We start from the raw sequence: 13,713 nt of genomic DNA on the forward strand, positions 1-13,713 counted from the left end.
CTGTGTCAAACATGCAAAATACCCTCATATCATTATTTGAAGGGTGGGGAAACCAACACTGTGCTCCCTGTTCATCGCATCTGATCCCTAAATTTGCCATTAAAGATCTATTTGTGGCAGTACCATCGCAAACCACAGCTACTGTAGTAACACCAGTGTTTTCAAGTTTTCGGAGATGCTGTTGTACCAAATTTAGCTTTACAGTAGAAGATAGGGAGTGAACTAAACAATAACCCACAGGAATTTTCCAATTTCTGTTTAGCTCTGTGACCATGAAGACAAGAGCCTCTTTTGCTGCCTCGCTATCATCACTTTCTATGCCACCCTCCCCAAAATCAACATAGCCTCTTATTTTTTCCCCATCCGAAACAAGGTCCTTCTTAATAGCCATCTCATCAAACATCAATGTTGCAAAAAATTGGGTTGTTCTATTCTCAACTTCAGAGGCAATTTTAGTGAAACCCTCCTCAGTAAAACCTGGATGGCCACCCACTGACATTGCCCAACGGTGAAGCGTTCTTGGGTGGGGTAATTTCACAAATTTTCGTAAGTAGCTTTATGCCTTGGCAGAATAAAAGTGTAGGGTCAGGGCAAATTTCCTTATTTGCTGAGAATAATGGCATACTTTAGCACTGCACTGAAGTTCCAATAGCTCCTTCAACAAACCAACTACATGTTCACTGTTTAACATATCAGAAACTGAACTACATAGCCTTCTTCTCAAACCAGCAACTGAAGTCTGTAACTGCACTATTCTTCTTTTGTGTCATACACTAAGTTGCTTCATTTGCTTTATCCGCTTCTTTAGTCGCACATTCTCTGCTTGTACTCTGTTATATTGTGTTTTCAACTTCTTAGGGCTTGGTAGACAGTAATTGTGGTCAGCAGAAACAGATGTGGGTCCGACAGGCACTGAAAGAATGCAGTTACATCATAAGTTTACAACAGAGTTACACCATAAGATTATAATTGAAAGTATGTAATTCAAAGTAATAAGAACACGGAGTAAAATTAAATTATTGACTTACTTTGTGCTAATGATGTCACTGTAACAGCACTATCTTGCAAATTGTCGAGAGATCGCTTTCTGGGTTGTGGTCGTAATACTTTATCTTGCTTTTGTAAATGTGGTGGAAAGTTAAAGATAGTAGGTACTGCTTTTGACAAAAGGCGCCTCTGGACATTTGTGTGGTACGTATATTTCTCTTCAAAATGAGCTGAACAGAGGTAACTGGCTGTAGTAGGAAACCAGTTTTCTCGCTTCATATTTACAACCCATCTTTTTGTAATTTCCTTATCTTTTAATGGAAATCTGTAATCAACGATAAATAAATTACTTTCCTGCATTTGTCTTAAGCATAATTACAGTTCCAATGCAAATGACTCTTAACAAACATTAAAAAACGTTTGTCGTATTTCGGTACTAATATACTTACTTATAATATGAAATATTTGTTGTTTTATCGCTGCGATTTGTGCAGTTGAAAGCTGAACGCACTGCAGGCATGTTGACTTTATATTTTGTAACAAAAAAGTCAACTAGAAAAGTTAAATATTGCAGTAATATCACAACAGCTGACGCACTTCCAACACAAACAACAGTAACGCTTTCCTAATGTTTTGACTAAGGAGAACATGGCGGCCGTGTTAGCGTTGGTTGCCGCTAGGAGCGCTGTAACTAGTATCTCAGCCACTCTATGAAATTTAAACTCGTTGGCTGAAACCAACCTATTTGTAACAGGTCGCGGGAAAATATTACGATTGGTGGTTTGAAAAGCGTTACTTTCAAAGTAAATATCCTTTTACGTAAGTTGAACTACGTACAAGAATGGACCGTGAATTTATTAAATCACAAAGCGTTTGACTCTCATTCAAAAATCAGGTGTCTGATGACGAGCCATTTAGAAGCATTTCGAACCCTGGAGATCAGACATTTATGGCATTATTAAAAATTTTACAGGCACATTTGTATGATATCTCTTAAAGTGTAACACGTGCAAAAAAGATCAACAGTATATGCGGAAGCTTAGCTTCTCTTGCAGCTTGAGACACAATATTTTATGTGAAAGCTTTGCTTTTCTTGTAACAACACTATGTATATTAATTTAAACTATTAACTTTCCCTGTTTGGCGCGCTACTTAACACTGATGTTGCTGTTGGCTGACTACATCACGTGTCCTATGCTCTGAATATCCTCTGTCATCGGCTGGCGAGATCACGTGACATGAGTTACGAACGGCTTACAAAAGCGCATCGAAATCTCGGTTTCAATGGTTCGGAAAGTAACATGCGGTGTTTGGCGGATTTTCTAATGTGTGTTTCCGTAATACGAAAATACGCAGCGTACATGTTGCTGCACATCAAAGATATTTCCAAAATGTGTCTTTTTGTCTGAGTTTCGGTTTCTAAAGTGCCGGGAAATTGTACACCCGTGTACAAAACCATAACCATTCAAAGGAGTGATAGGGGAAAATATACTGTCATCCGGGAGAAAGTGTGTTTTTAACCGGGAAATCCGGGAATTCTTTTTCCTTGTCCACGTAGACACCCTGCAACCAGTTCCTTCAAAGGCTCTCCACCATCCCCACCTCCTTACCTCTGGAATCCCTACTCATCTCTGTTGATACCAGTTCCCTATACACCAACAACCCTCATGATAGTGGTCTTACTGCTATTGAACATTACCTTTCCCAATATCCTTCACTCCAAAACCACTGGATCATTCTTCATGCATCTTACTAACTTTATCATAACAACTACTTCTTCTTTGAAGGAAAGGTATACAGACATGGCCATGGGCAACTGTGTGGCACCCTCCATGCCAATCTGTTTATGGGCCATGTAGAGGAGACCTTCCTAGTTTCCGAAGAGACCAAACTCCTAGTATGGTTAGGTTCAATGATGATATCATCATGGCGTGAACTCAGGGCCAAGACACTCTGTCCTCATTCCTTCACAACCTCAACACCTTCTCTCCTATCTGCTTCACCTCATCCTCCTCAACCACACCAAAATTATGTGCATTTTGACAGCTGTCATCCCTTAGACACAATAAAAACCTTCCCATACAACCTGGCATCCTAGGGACAGCATATCTGCAGTGACAAGGTCTCCCTTGCCCAGTATGCTCAGAGATCTCACCAAAACCTTCACAGGCAGGCACTATCATCCAGATGAGTCCACAAACACGTCCCCTATGTCATTTCACCACACACCCTTAATTCTCCTACCACCCCCAAGAACCAGCTACAAAGGAGTGCCCCCTACATCACCCAGTACCAGCTCAGACTGGAACAACTGAACCACATCCTGCTTGTGTCGGACTCGCATTCAGGAGGACGACGGTTCAATCCCGCGTCCGGCCATCCTGATTTAGGTTTTCCATGATTTCCCTAAAATCGCTCCAGGCAAATGCCGGGATGGTTCCTTTTAAAGGGCACGGTCGACTTCCTTCCCCATCCTTCCCTAATCCGATGAGACCAATGACCTCACTGTCTGGTCTCCTTCCCCTTCCCCAAAACCAACCACCCTGCTTGTGTCTGTATATGTGCGGATGGATATGTGTGTGTGTGTGTACGCGCGCGTGAGTGTATACCTGTCCCTTTTTCCCCCTAAGGTAAGTCTTTCCGCTCCCGGGATTGGAGTGACTCCTTAACCTCTCCCTTAAAACCCACATCCTTTCGTCTTCCCTCTCCTTCCCTCTTTCCTGATGAAGCAACTGTGGGTTGCGAAAGCTTGAATTTTGTGTGTGTGTTTGTGTTTGTTAGTGTCTCTATCAACATACCAACACTTTTGTTTGGTAAGTTACATCATCTTTGTTTTTAGATATATTTTTCCCACATGGAATGTTTCCCTCTATTATATTCAAAGCATAAATTTTGTTTGATTCAAATACACCTGCAGGTTTTGTTATTGTTATTCAAATACTATGTGTCTGTCTGCAGTCCCACTTTCCTTGATGGATTACCAAAGACATCCCAGTCCATCCCTATGGCACTCCCAATCCCACTTCTTGTCACAGGGATCACAACCCTGTGCAAAGCCTGCCCAATTCGTCCATTGAGCACTACTTATTCCAGTCCTATCACAGGCTTGTTGTACCCCTTTAGAGGCTGTGCAACCTGTGAAAGCAGCCATATCATTACCAGCTCTGCTGCAATCATTCCACAGCTTTTTATGTTGGTTTGACTAAAAGCCAGCTGTCCATCAGGATGAATGGCCACCACCAAATTAGCCAACAGCAAAGTAGACCACCATGTGGCAGACATGCAGCTGAACGTAACATGCTTGATTTCAGTGGCTTCTTGACAACTTGGGCCATCTGGATCCTCTCCTCCATCACCAGCTTTCCTGAAGTTCGCAGAATTGAGTTATCCTTACAACACATTCTCCACCCCCAAAATTATCGCTGCCTCAACTCATGGTAATCTACTGTCCCCCCACCATCCATCCAACAGTTTCCAGCCGCTCTTTCCTATCACTTCCTCCCTATTCTCATCCCACACCCTCTGGGGTGCTACCTTCTGCCAATGCACCCTCTTCATATCAGTGCACACTCCGCTGCAGTGTGAAAATCTCATTCTGGAAACGTTTCCTAGGCTGTGTCTAAGCCATGTCTCCACAATATCCTTTCTTTCAGGAGTGCTAGTTCTGCAAGGTTCGCAGGAGAGCTTCTGTAAAGTTTGGAAGGTAGGAGACAAGGTACTGGCAGAAGTAAAGCTGAGAGGACGGGGCGTGAGTCGTGCTTGGGTAGCTCAGTTGGTAGAGCACTTGCCCGCGAAAGGCAGAGGTCCCGAGTTCGAGTCTCGGTCCGGCACGCAGTTTTATTCTGCCAGGAAGTTTCATGTCAGCGCACACTCCCCTGCAGAGTGAAAATCTCATTCTGGAATGCACTCTCTCGCTTTTCCCCTTGCCTGCTGCTTTTTTGCTCCCCATTTGCCCCCCTCTTGCCCCCCTACCCCTCTCTGTCCTACAGCCTCCAAATGTGGCACTGCCCCCACCCCCCCACCCTTACCTTGCTACCCCTTCTCCTTTCCTGCCCCCCCCCCCCCCCCCCCCAATCAGATTGCTGCTTTCATTCTACGTGACACAACTTTCATTTCATTGTACCTGTCTACAGCTCAATGTGTGATCTTTACAGTAAGTAGCAATGTATCTAGTCCTTAATTTCCTTAATTTTTCTTGTTAACTCAGTTAAAACATGGCCCACATCCAAAATGTGGCTTACATCCTTTCTTGTAGGCCAACACACTGTCTGTTGAGCCTCTGAACATGCAGCTCTTTATTAATATTAATGAACTTAAATTTTTTTGTATCTTCTGAATTTTCTGTGTAGGATAAACATTGCTTATATCATTCTAAATCCATTGCAACTAATTTCTGTGGTTACTGTATAATGTACTGTTCAATTATGATTTTGGAATATGATGATATTTTTTTGTTACATTATAAAACTGATGAATTTTAATGTCTTTTTTGAAGATCTGTGCTTTCCTTTTTAATGAAAATTTCTTTTCTGCTTATACGCTGATCACAGAAAGTGAAACATGGTGTGAAACATTGTTGTGATCTTCAGTGTGAAGAATGGTTTGATGCCGTTCTCCATGCTAGTCTATCCTGTGCAAGCTTCTACATCACCAAATAATTTATGCATTCTACATCCATGTGAACCTTCATACTGTCTTCATACAATCATTTACCTCTACAGCTTTCACCTAACACACTGAGTGTGTCCTATAAACGATCTCTTCTTTTAGTCAAACTGTCCATAAATTTCTTTTCTCCCAGATTCGATTCAGTACCTCCTCATTAATTATGTGATCTACTTGTCTAATCTTCAGCATTCTTCCATAGCATCAAATTTCATAAGTTTGTATTCATCTCTTCTGTGAACTGCTTATTGTTCACATACACTTCTGTACAAGGTTACACTCCAGATGAATACCTTCAAAAAAGACTTCCAAATGCTTAAATTTATATTCAGTGTCAGCAGATCCTCTTTTTCAGAAAAGCTTTCCTTGCTATGGTCAGTCTGTGTTTTACAGCTTATGTACTTGGGAGGGGGGGGGGGGGGGGGGGACTTTGAACACACCTCGCTTAAATGTTTAAATGGCAGTGCAGTCCCACTGCATAAAACTTGTTTTTATATTTCACATTTCTCAACAGCATAAATCACAGACAAAACAAATTTTCAGTATTATTTAATTATTTTTGGCACACTGAAGGCATAATTTTTGTCTGGTACGGGCTGTCGGCTGTCGGCATATGGACAGAGAGAGATAATTTCACAGATGTTTGAACTCAAGTTGCCACATTATCATGACTTATTTAATTTCATAATTGAAAAAATATCTTTCACATAAATGTATCGATAAAAATATTGGAGCTATTTTGCAACCTCATTACGGAGATGTGAAAACTCTGAGGAAAGCAACATAGACATCCTGAACAGTTTTAACATAAAAGGATTTGTCGTTAAAATAGGAATTCCCTAGCAGGTCACTTACGTCTGCATATGCACAGGAGCACTTTCAATGGAAATGACAAATGGTCTCGAAAACAGCTCAAAAACAGATGTAAGATTGACAGTGTTCTCAAAACACTTAGGAAACTATCTTTGTAATTCTTTCAAGGCCACAATGAATTCTTCAAACGTCGCATTTTCTTTAATGGCAGTGAGCTTAGGGAATTGGACTGTGTTTGTCAAAGTGTGTCCCACCTATAACCCAATTTTCTTTTTAAATGCATCCCCATCATATCAGAAAGAAATCATTCCTCACCTTGCAATGTGTTACTATGGGTAGTGTGCAGTCAAGATGTAATCTTCCCCCTCCTTCCGAATTCCATCTTTTGTCCAAACTTTTATGAAGATTTCACAATTTAGGTCTTCATGGTTTTATTGCACTAAATAATTTTGAAGATAGTTGTTGCAGAATTTTTGTTTTCAAGTAAATATATTTTCTCACATTTTAGTATATCATACAGTATTTTGATGTTTCACATTAACAAAGCCAATTACAGAAGCTGCAGAAAATCATTGAGAAAATAGACAAATGGTGCAGTGAACACAAACTACACATAAACATAACAAAGACAGAAATGGTAATTTTCGGAAAAGGAGGCAAAACACCCAAGAATGCGGAAATCAGCATCAGAGGACAAAAAATAAAAATCTCATCAGACTTTAAATACCTAGGGGTGACATTGCAACCAACAACCAAATGCTTCACAAAACATACAGCAGAACAGGCAACCCAAGCAATAATAGCAATACAGGACATCAAAAACATCCGCCTACTCAGTCTAGAACAGCCATGAAATTATTCAACGCAAAAATCTTGCCAATCCTGGCCTATGGGATGGAGGTTATATGGGACCACCTGACAGAAAAAAATCTAGAAACACTAGAAAAGGTAAACTCGACTTATCTAAAAAGAGCACTAGGTCTCTCAGAGACAACAAGATCTAGACTAATGTACCTGCTAGTGAGAGAGACATTCCTAATTGAAGACATCAAACTTCGATATATGATGCCACACACACCAGGGCTTCCAGAAAGCAACTGAAAATCATTGAGGACAAATGAGAAAAAATATGGCCGGAGTTCTATGGCACCGAAGCAATGACGAACCGCTCATGGACAGCACCAAACTTCGAGCTGCGACATGTCGTAACTAGACTTTCTATTGATGGCTTTCATCATCTAATTTGCAAAAACAGAACTTATCATGACCCAACCACAACATGTGTATGTAAACTGTGTAACGAAGCCTGTGAACGAAATCACATAGAACTGTGCAGTAAAAGAGTGAAATCGATAAATGAATATGCAAAAATGTAAAATGTAAACGTAAATGTAAAATGTTAAGCAAAGTAACTGTATATGGCTATTTGGCTGCAAAAGTCCGCATTCATTGTGCTCAAGCCTGTAACTCCCTCACACTCTGTGGAAATAAAAATATTCCAAAGGGCTTACAATTTTTCTTAACAAAAGAATGTGTACTAGTATCTGTTACATTATTAATTTCTATTATTATTCCATAAATGAATCTAGAAATAAACATAGTAAACAATCCAGGATTGCATAATTAATAATAGAAATTTTAAGTGTACCAATAATTCATAATTTGAAATGTTTCTTAAAAAAATAATTTAATAATACTGGTAATGCTAGAGGACGATGTCCCGTTACAAAGTCCACTTAAAATGCATGGTCTGCAATCCGTTCTGGGTGTTCTAATTTTCGTTCCTGTACTCCATTTTCATTCATAAATTAACAGTAGAGAGATTTAAATTGAAAAATCGTTCCAGGCTCATCCCTTGAATTAGCCAATGTACTTTGCAGTAATGGTAAAGTCACTGTACTCTTTGTCTAGTTCCATCAAACTCGATTGCAACTGACAGTGGAATTATGTGTGGGACATCAGAAATATTACTATTTGTATCACCTATGTCTTCATGTGCTGCATGCCTGCAAATTTAGCACAGAGTATGTGACGTTTGTCTGCTTTATTTCTTCATTGATAGTCCTTGGTGTCGATGTACTGTGTTCTTATACTGGCTGAAAAATGGGGGTGGAAGTTCAACACTGACTCCTGTAAATGATGTAGCTGACAGTTGCACAGTTGCATTTCTCAGTTCTTTATTGTCACAGTTCACCCCCCCCCCCCCCCCATATCACACCGTTATCTGGCGAATTCACAGTTCACTAATGGGAAATAATAAGCCTCATTAATAGCTTGCAGGCAAACATCAACATAATGCTACAATAGTTTGCTATTGAACATCTGTGAGCAGTAAATATCTAACCACACAGTTCTTGCAGAATAATAAGGTATGTGTGACACTGTTTCTCAAATAAATTGTATAGACACTGTCATTGTTTTAACACACGGCCTATTAGTGTTATACTAATTCTACTGTTAAGTTAATGGATTACTCTAACTGATACAGACTTCCTATCTGAAAATCAGCCATGGACTGACTGTCTTGGGGCCAGAAATCAGGCCTTTATATATCCTCACAATAATGGGTACTGAAACTATACATTTACGTTACAGAAATTACAGTTAAAACATAACTCATTCAATTAACTGAATCCATAGAATAATTCCTTCTTTTTAACAGATTCTTCTACCACAAAGGTTAGGCTGAATTATTTGTTTAAATAATGAAATTAACAGGTATAGTTATACAAACAATACTTTTGACAAACATGGTAATTATTTTGGCATTAATTAAGGGCTGGCTTTGCTAATATGTTTTCGAATAGAGCCAAATAAATACTTTAAGAATCCTAGTAGCTCTTCTTCCAAATGTTTATAATTAGTACAGAATTTATATTTGTTTATAAGTCAACAACAGAATCTAAGCCATGAAAGAATTACTGATTTCACCCTATAACAAAGGTATTAACTAGGAATGGTCAAAATAAATTAGGAAATTGATTACAAATACAAAACTAAGCACAAAATTAGATCTGGTGCTATATTTCTTAAGACTCATATATGGTAATGGTAATTAGTCAAAAATGAAAAAAATTAATTTAAGAAGCAGGCGGCAAAACAAGGAAGGAAGTAGAAAGATCCCAGCTTGCTTTATCACAAGTGCTTCTTAATATACCCAACAATGAATCCCATCTGTCAATCATTGTAATTCTTTGCTCTTTCATTGTAGACTAAATCTTTAAATTCTTTCTGAGTGGCATTGTAATACTGCTTCTGAATAAATTTGCAGCATCTGTTGCTTATGCAACTGTGTAATAATATATTGAGAATTTTCGTCCCTCTCTTCTGTCATTCATTAATTTTTAAAGGCTTGTGACAATAAATCTCTAGACTGCCTCTTTTTGTGCCAACAACCACTGGACCTGTGAATGTCTCTCATACCATGAACAAATAGCGAAGGGTAAACAGCGCTGACACCACGATCCTGTTGAGTGAAGAGACCTGTACTGACCGAAAAATGCCACACTGCTGTACTAAATGAAGTACTTTTGGGAAGAAACGAGCAAAGTGATACAGGCAGAGACTTGACCTGCACACTCAGCCCGTGTGAAGTTTGGGCATGCTATGGCTGGCACTGATTTAGAGTTTGTGATAACTGCTTATGAAAAAGACGTAGTTTTAAGCACCTCCTTAAAAGTCTCCCTACAGACAACATTGGAATTGCTAATTCACATGACAAGCTATCTGAAGTTATTTCTTGGGTCTACAAGTGTAACACTCTCTCACTCTCATCAATATGTTCTTCAGTCACTCTTGCTCTTCTGTACACTTCCCTTTGCAAAGACAGCCAGTGTCTTAAAAGTGATGATATCATCTATGGATGTCATTATCACTTGGAAGATTACAATGGAACTTATACAGAACACACATTACACTGTAACAACAGATTAAGTCCTTGCAAACTGTAAAACACCAAAAGCTTTCTGTTCACTAGTTGCCGTTTTTGCCAGTGGCGCTTACTAACTGAAGACACAGGAATAAGTGCATATGCACTTTCATTTGATGTATTATTTATAATCATAAGTTGAATGTAATTAACCCTACAAAGCCTTAAAACCCTGATGATTGTTTTGAAACACTGGGTACAATGTAGACAATATTATCTCCAAAAATAATTAAAAGACCGTGTTCGGTGCATTGCTTTAAATGGAACACATATATAATTGAAACAATGGAAAACACAGAATGGAATAACAACAATATGGTAAGGATAGATTGTTACTCACCACATTCAGGAGGCATTGAGTTGGACCTTAGTGCCTGGAGATGACACTAGCTCTCTCTCTCTCTCTCTCTCTCTCTCTCTCTCTGTGTGTGTGTGTGTGTGTGTGTGTGTGTGTGTGTGTGTGTGTGTGTGTGTGTGTGTGTGTGTGTGTGTGTACTCTCAGAGCCAGTTGCTTCTTCGTCTGACAGAAGTGTTGAAGGGAGAGGATGGGGGCTGAAGGAAACGGATTGGTGAGGTTTGTAAATGGGAAGAGTTGCGGAAAAGTTGCCCAGAACCCCAGGTCAGGGGAGACTTTGTGGATGGGATGAGGACAGACTCCATGGAGAAAACTGAATTCCAACCATATGTTCTAATTGTTTTCTTTAATTGTCAGTATTCAAAGCATAGGCATGTTATTTGCAGTACCCTATATACTCTTGGCTTCCACCACCTCACAATATGATTTGCTTAATCACCTATGTGTTACTAAACCCTGAATCATAAGATGAGGGCCATAATTATATTACTTGATTGTGTACAAACATTAACTGTTCAGTATGAATAATTTTTAACACTTCAATTCAGACAGGAGTCACATTCCAACTGATTCCTCCTCCTGAAACACGAGTGTCCAGTTGGCGAGGAGGCTATGAAACAAAGTATGCTGTCTATGATGTCAGGAAGATAACATTGCCTGGGAGTATGATAAGCATCGCGGCAGAAACATCATCTCCAAAAATATTCACTGTAAATATTCCACCGGTACTTCATGCAAACAGATATATTGTTGGTAAGTTGAATTGTAAATTTATCAAATATGTGGCATTGTGTTAAAGGTGTTAATGTTAGGTATATTTAGGTTAAAATTGTACTATTGATTGTAACAACACAGGCTAATCTACCAGACTGGCCCAGGTAACAGGTACCAAAACTCATCTCCACCATTAAAGGAGTGTTATCATGTGACTGATAGGTGCTTTTGGCAGTGTTATAGTACCAGCCTTTAAAAAGATGTAGAACTTGGTCAAAGTCAGCCATATACTAAGTTTGCCAAATCTTATATTTCAATTATTGGCTACATAACATTTATTGACTGATGAAAACAACTGCTAATAACATTATGTTACATGAATAATATTCCATGGATACCACATAGGGAAATCACTGAAATACAGAAGTCTTCAAAGAACATTATTTTGCTATAGTGCAATAAAGTGCAAGGTCTTAAATCTTTGTAATAATGTATTATTAAAATGCCATTATGAACTACATAATTGGCCAAAACAGTACTGCTCAGAAACCCTTTGAAAAATTTCTTCACTGAAATACAAATAGCTAACCAACAAATCTCAGTTTCATTCTTAAACTCTACTGTATTATCCCAAGAGATTGAATATGTTCTGAGACAGTTTAGCATTATGGCATAGCTATGAAATAGTAGTACAATAAAGCTTTGATAATTTTCTCATGATTCTTGTCCCAGCACTATTAAAAATTTCAGTCATTCAAAGCTTGTTTGATCTTTGTAAAAATGTCATTGTTGAGCTGAATGTTCACAAATTAAGTGTCTACAGTATCTCCAGAAGGGAAAAAAATTGTGCTCTGGAATTGTGGAAAATTCAAGATGGAAGATAATAAATATAAGATGATTGATCGATACTTGCCAAATAGAGGAAGCATTGAGCAGTGGACAGCTTTGTGCAGAAGGGCAGCAATATCATCTGTCAGAGCTAAAAGAAACTCAGATTTCTCAACACTGGTTCATTGAGCAATCGGGCAGCAGTAGGTCTCCTCTATTTGGCGAGCAGAGGTCTGTCCCCTTATACTTATAATGACATTACTCTTTGTCACAAATAATTGCTTGTTACATTTGTTCTCTGTGATTTGCTGCCTCCCCTCATACCATTTTAGCTGTATTTGTCTTCAGGGCTATTAATGCACCCAAAGCTTGTGATAAAATAGCTTTTACTTTAGCAGAAAGCACCATCATTTTCCATTATATTGTATTAAATATTTTGCAAGTAGCTGATCCTAGTGCATTGTGCTGTGTCCATAAAGTAACACATTGCCCCTCCCCTTACATGCCTTAAAAATAGTGGGCGAGGTGGATGTGGGACCTGTACTAGTGAAATGCATTTTTGTAGTAAAAAGTTAACATCACTGGAAATTATTAGCCTAGTAAAAGCACTAGGTTTCCACTTGTATCATTAGAGACTTAATTGTTGTAGCATTACCAATGAAAGTAAAAGCAGAATAAAAGAATTTCAGTAACAACCCATGAAGTAACAAACATGGAAATTCTTTTGTTTTATCCAACTAACATTCAAAACTAGTGTAAGAACTAACTGACCTTATCAGCCTTTCATATTCAATTTTGCCATCAAGATACTGTGACACCATTCTATTATTATTATTTTTTTCTTTTGTTATTAAATTTAAAGCAATAATTACAGTTGCATTGCAGGCACTCCACTCATCGCTTTAACATTTGTTTGAGTTTACCTAAATTATGAGCCCTTGTGGTTATTGCAATTGATATTATTCTTAGATGAGAACTTTGGAAGACTGTAATGTCTTGAAGTGAAGGCAAAAATCTTTATTTTTAAGAAGCCTGGGCACATTCAGTTTGGTAACACATTTTCAGAAAGTGAATGTAACAAACATCCAATTTTTCAGTGATTTCAATGACTTCAACATGATTGACCACTTACTTGCAGAGTGATTATTCAGAAGGTACCCATAACCAGGGAAAAGTGAAATCTCTGCAGAATGTCACCTAATAGCCCTCTCTCTCCATCCTAACATACCACATGTCACCCTTCCTTGTTATGCCTGCTTCCCATTGTCATCATTTCTGTTCTTATTTTCTCTTTTTGCTTCCTCACTTTTATTATTCTCTTTAGTTTTGCTTTTGTGGACAGTCTATTTGATTTTCCATTGCATAGCTTCCACTGCTTTCTGCATCCCTCTCGAATATATTTGTTTCTGTTATTTCTCTAACA

The 13,713-nt window shown here is 38.6% G+C and overlaps 1 protein-coding gene across 1 annotated transcript in view; it reads left to right on the forward strand.

Annotated features, from left to right (window-relative positions):
* The window catches only part of LOC126162794 (GPI transamidase component PIG-T), a 136,336-nt gene that overhangs the window by 88,148 nt on the left and 34,475 nt on the right, over positions 1-13,713 (forward strand). The window contains exon 6 of the mRNA XM_049919514.1: positions 11,297-11,501. Within this exon, the coding sequence (XP_049775471.1) occupies positions 11,297-11,501 (205 nt within the window). The remainder of the gene's footprint in view (positions 1-11,296; positions 11,502-13,713) is intronic.

Source organism: Schistocerca cancellata, chromosome 2 (genome assembly GCF_023864275.1).
Source record: "Schistocerca cancellata isolate TAMUIC-IGC-003103 chromosome 2, iqSchCanc2.1, whole genome shotgun sequence".
NCBI lineage: Eukaryota > Metazoa > Arthropoda > Insecta > Orthoptera > Acrididae > Schistocerca > Schistocerca cancellata.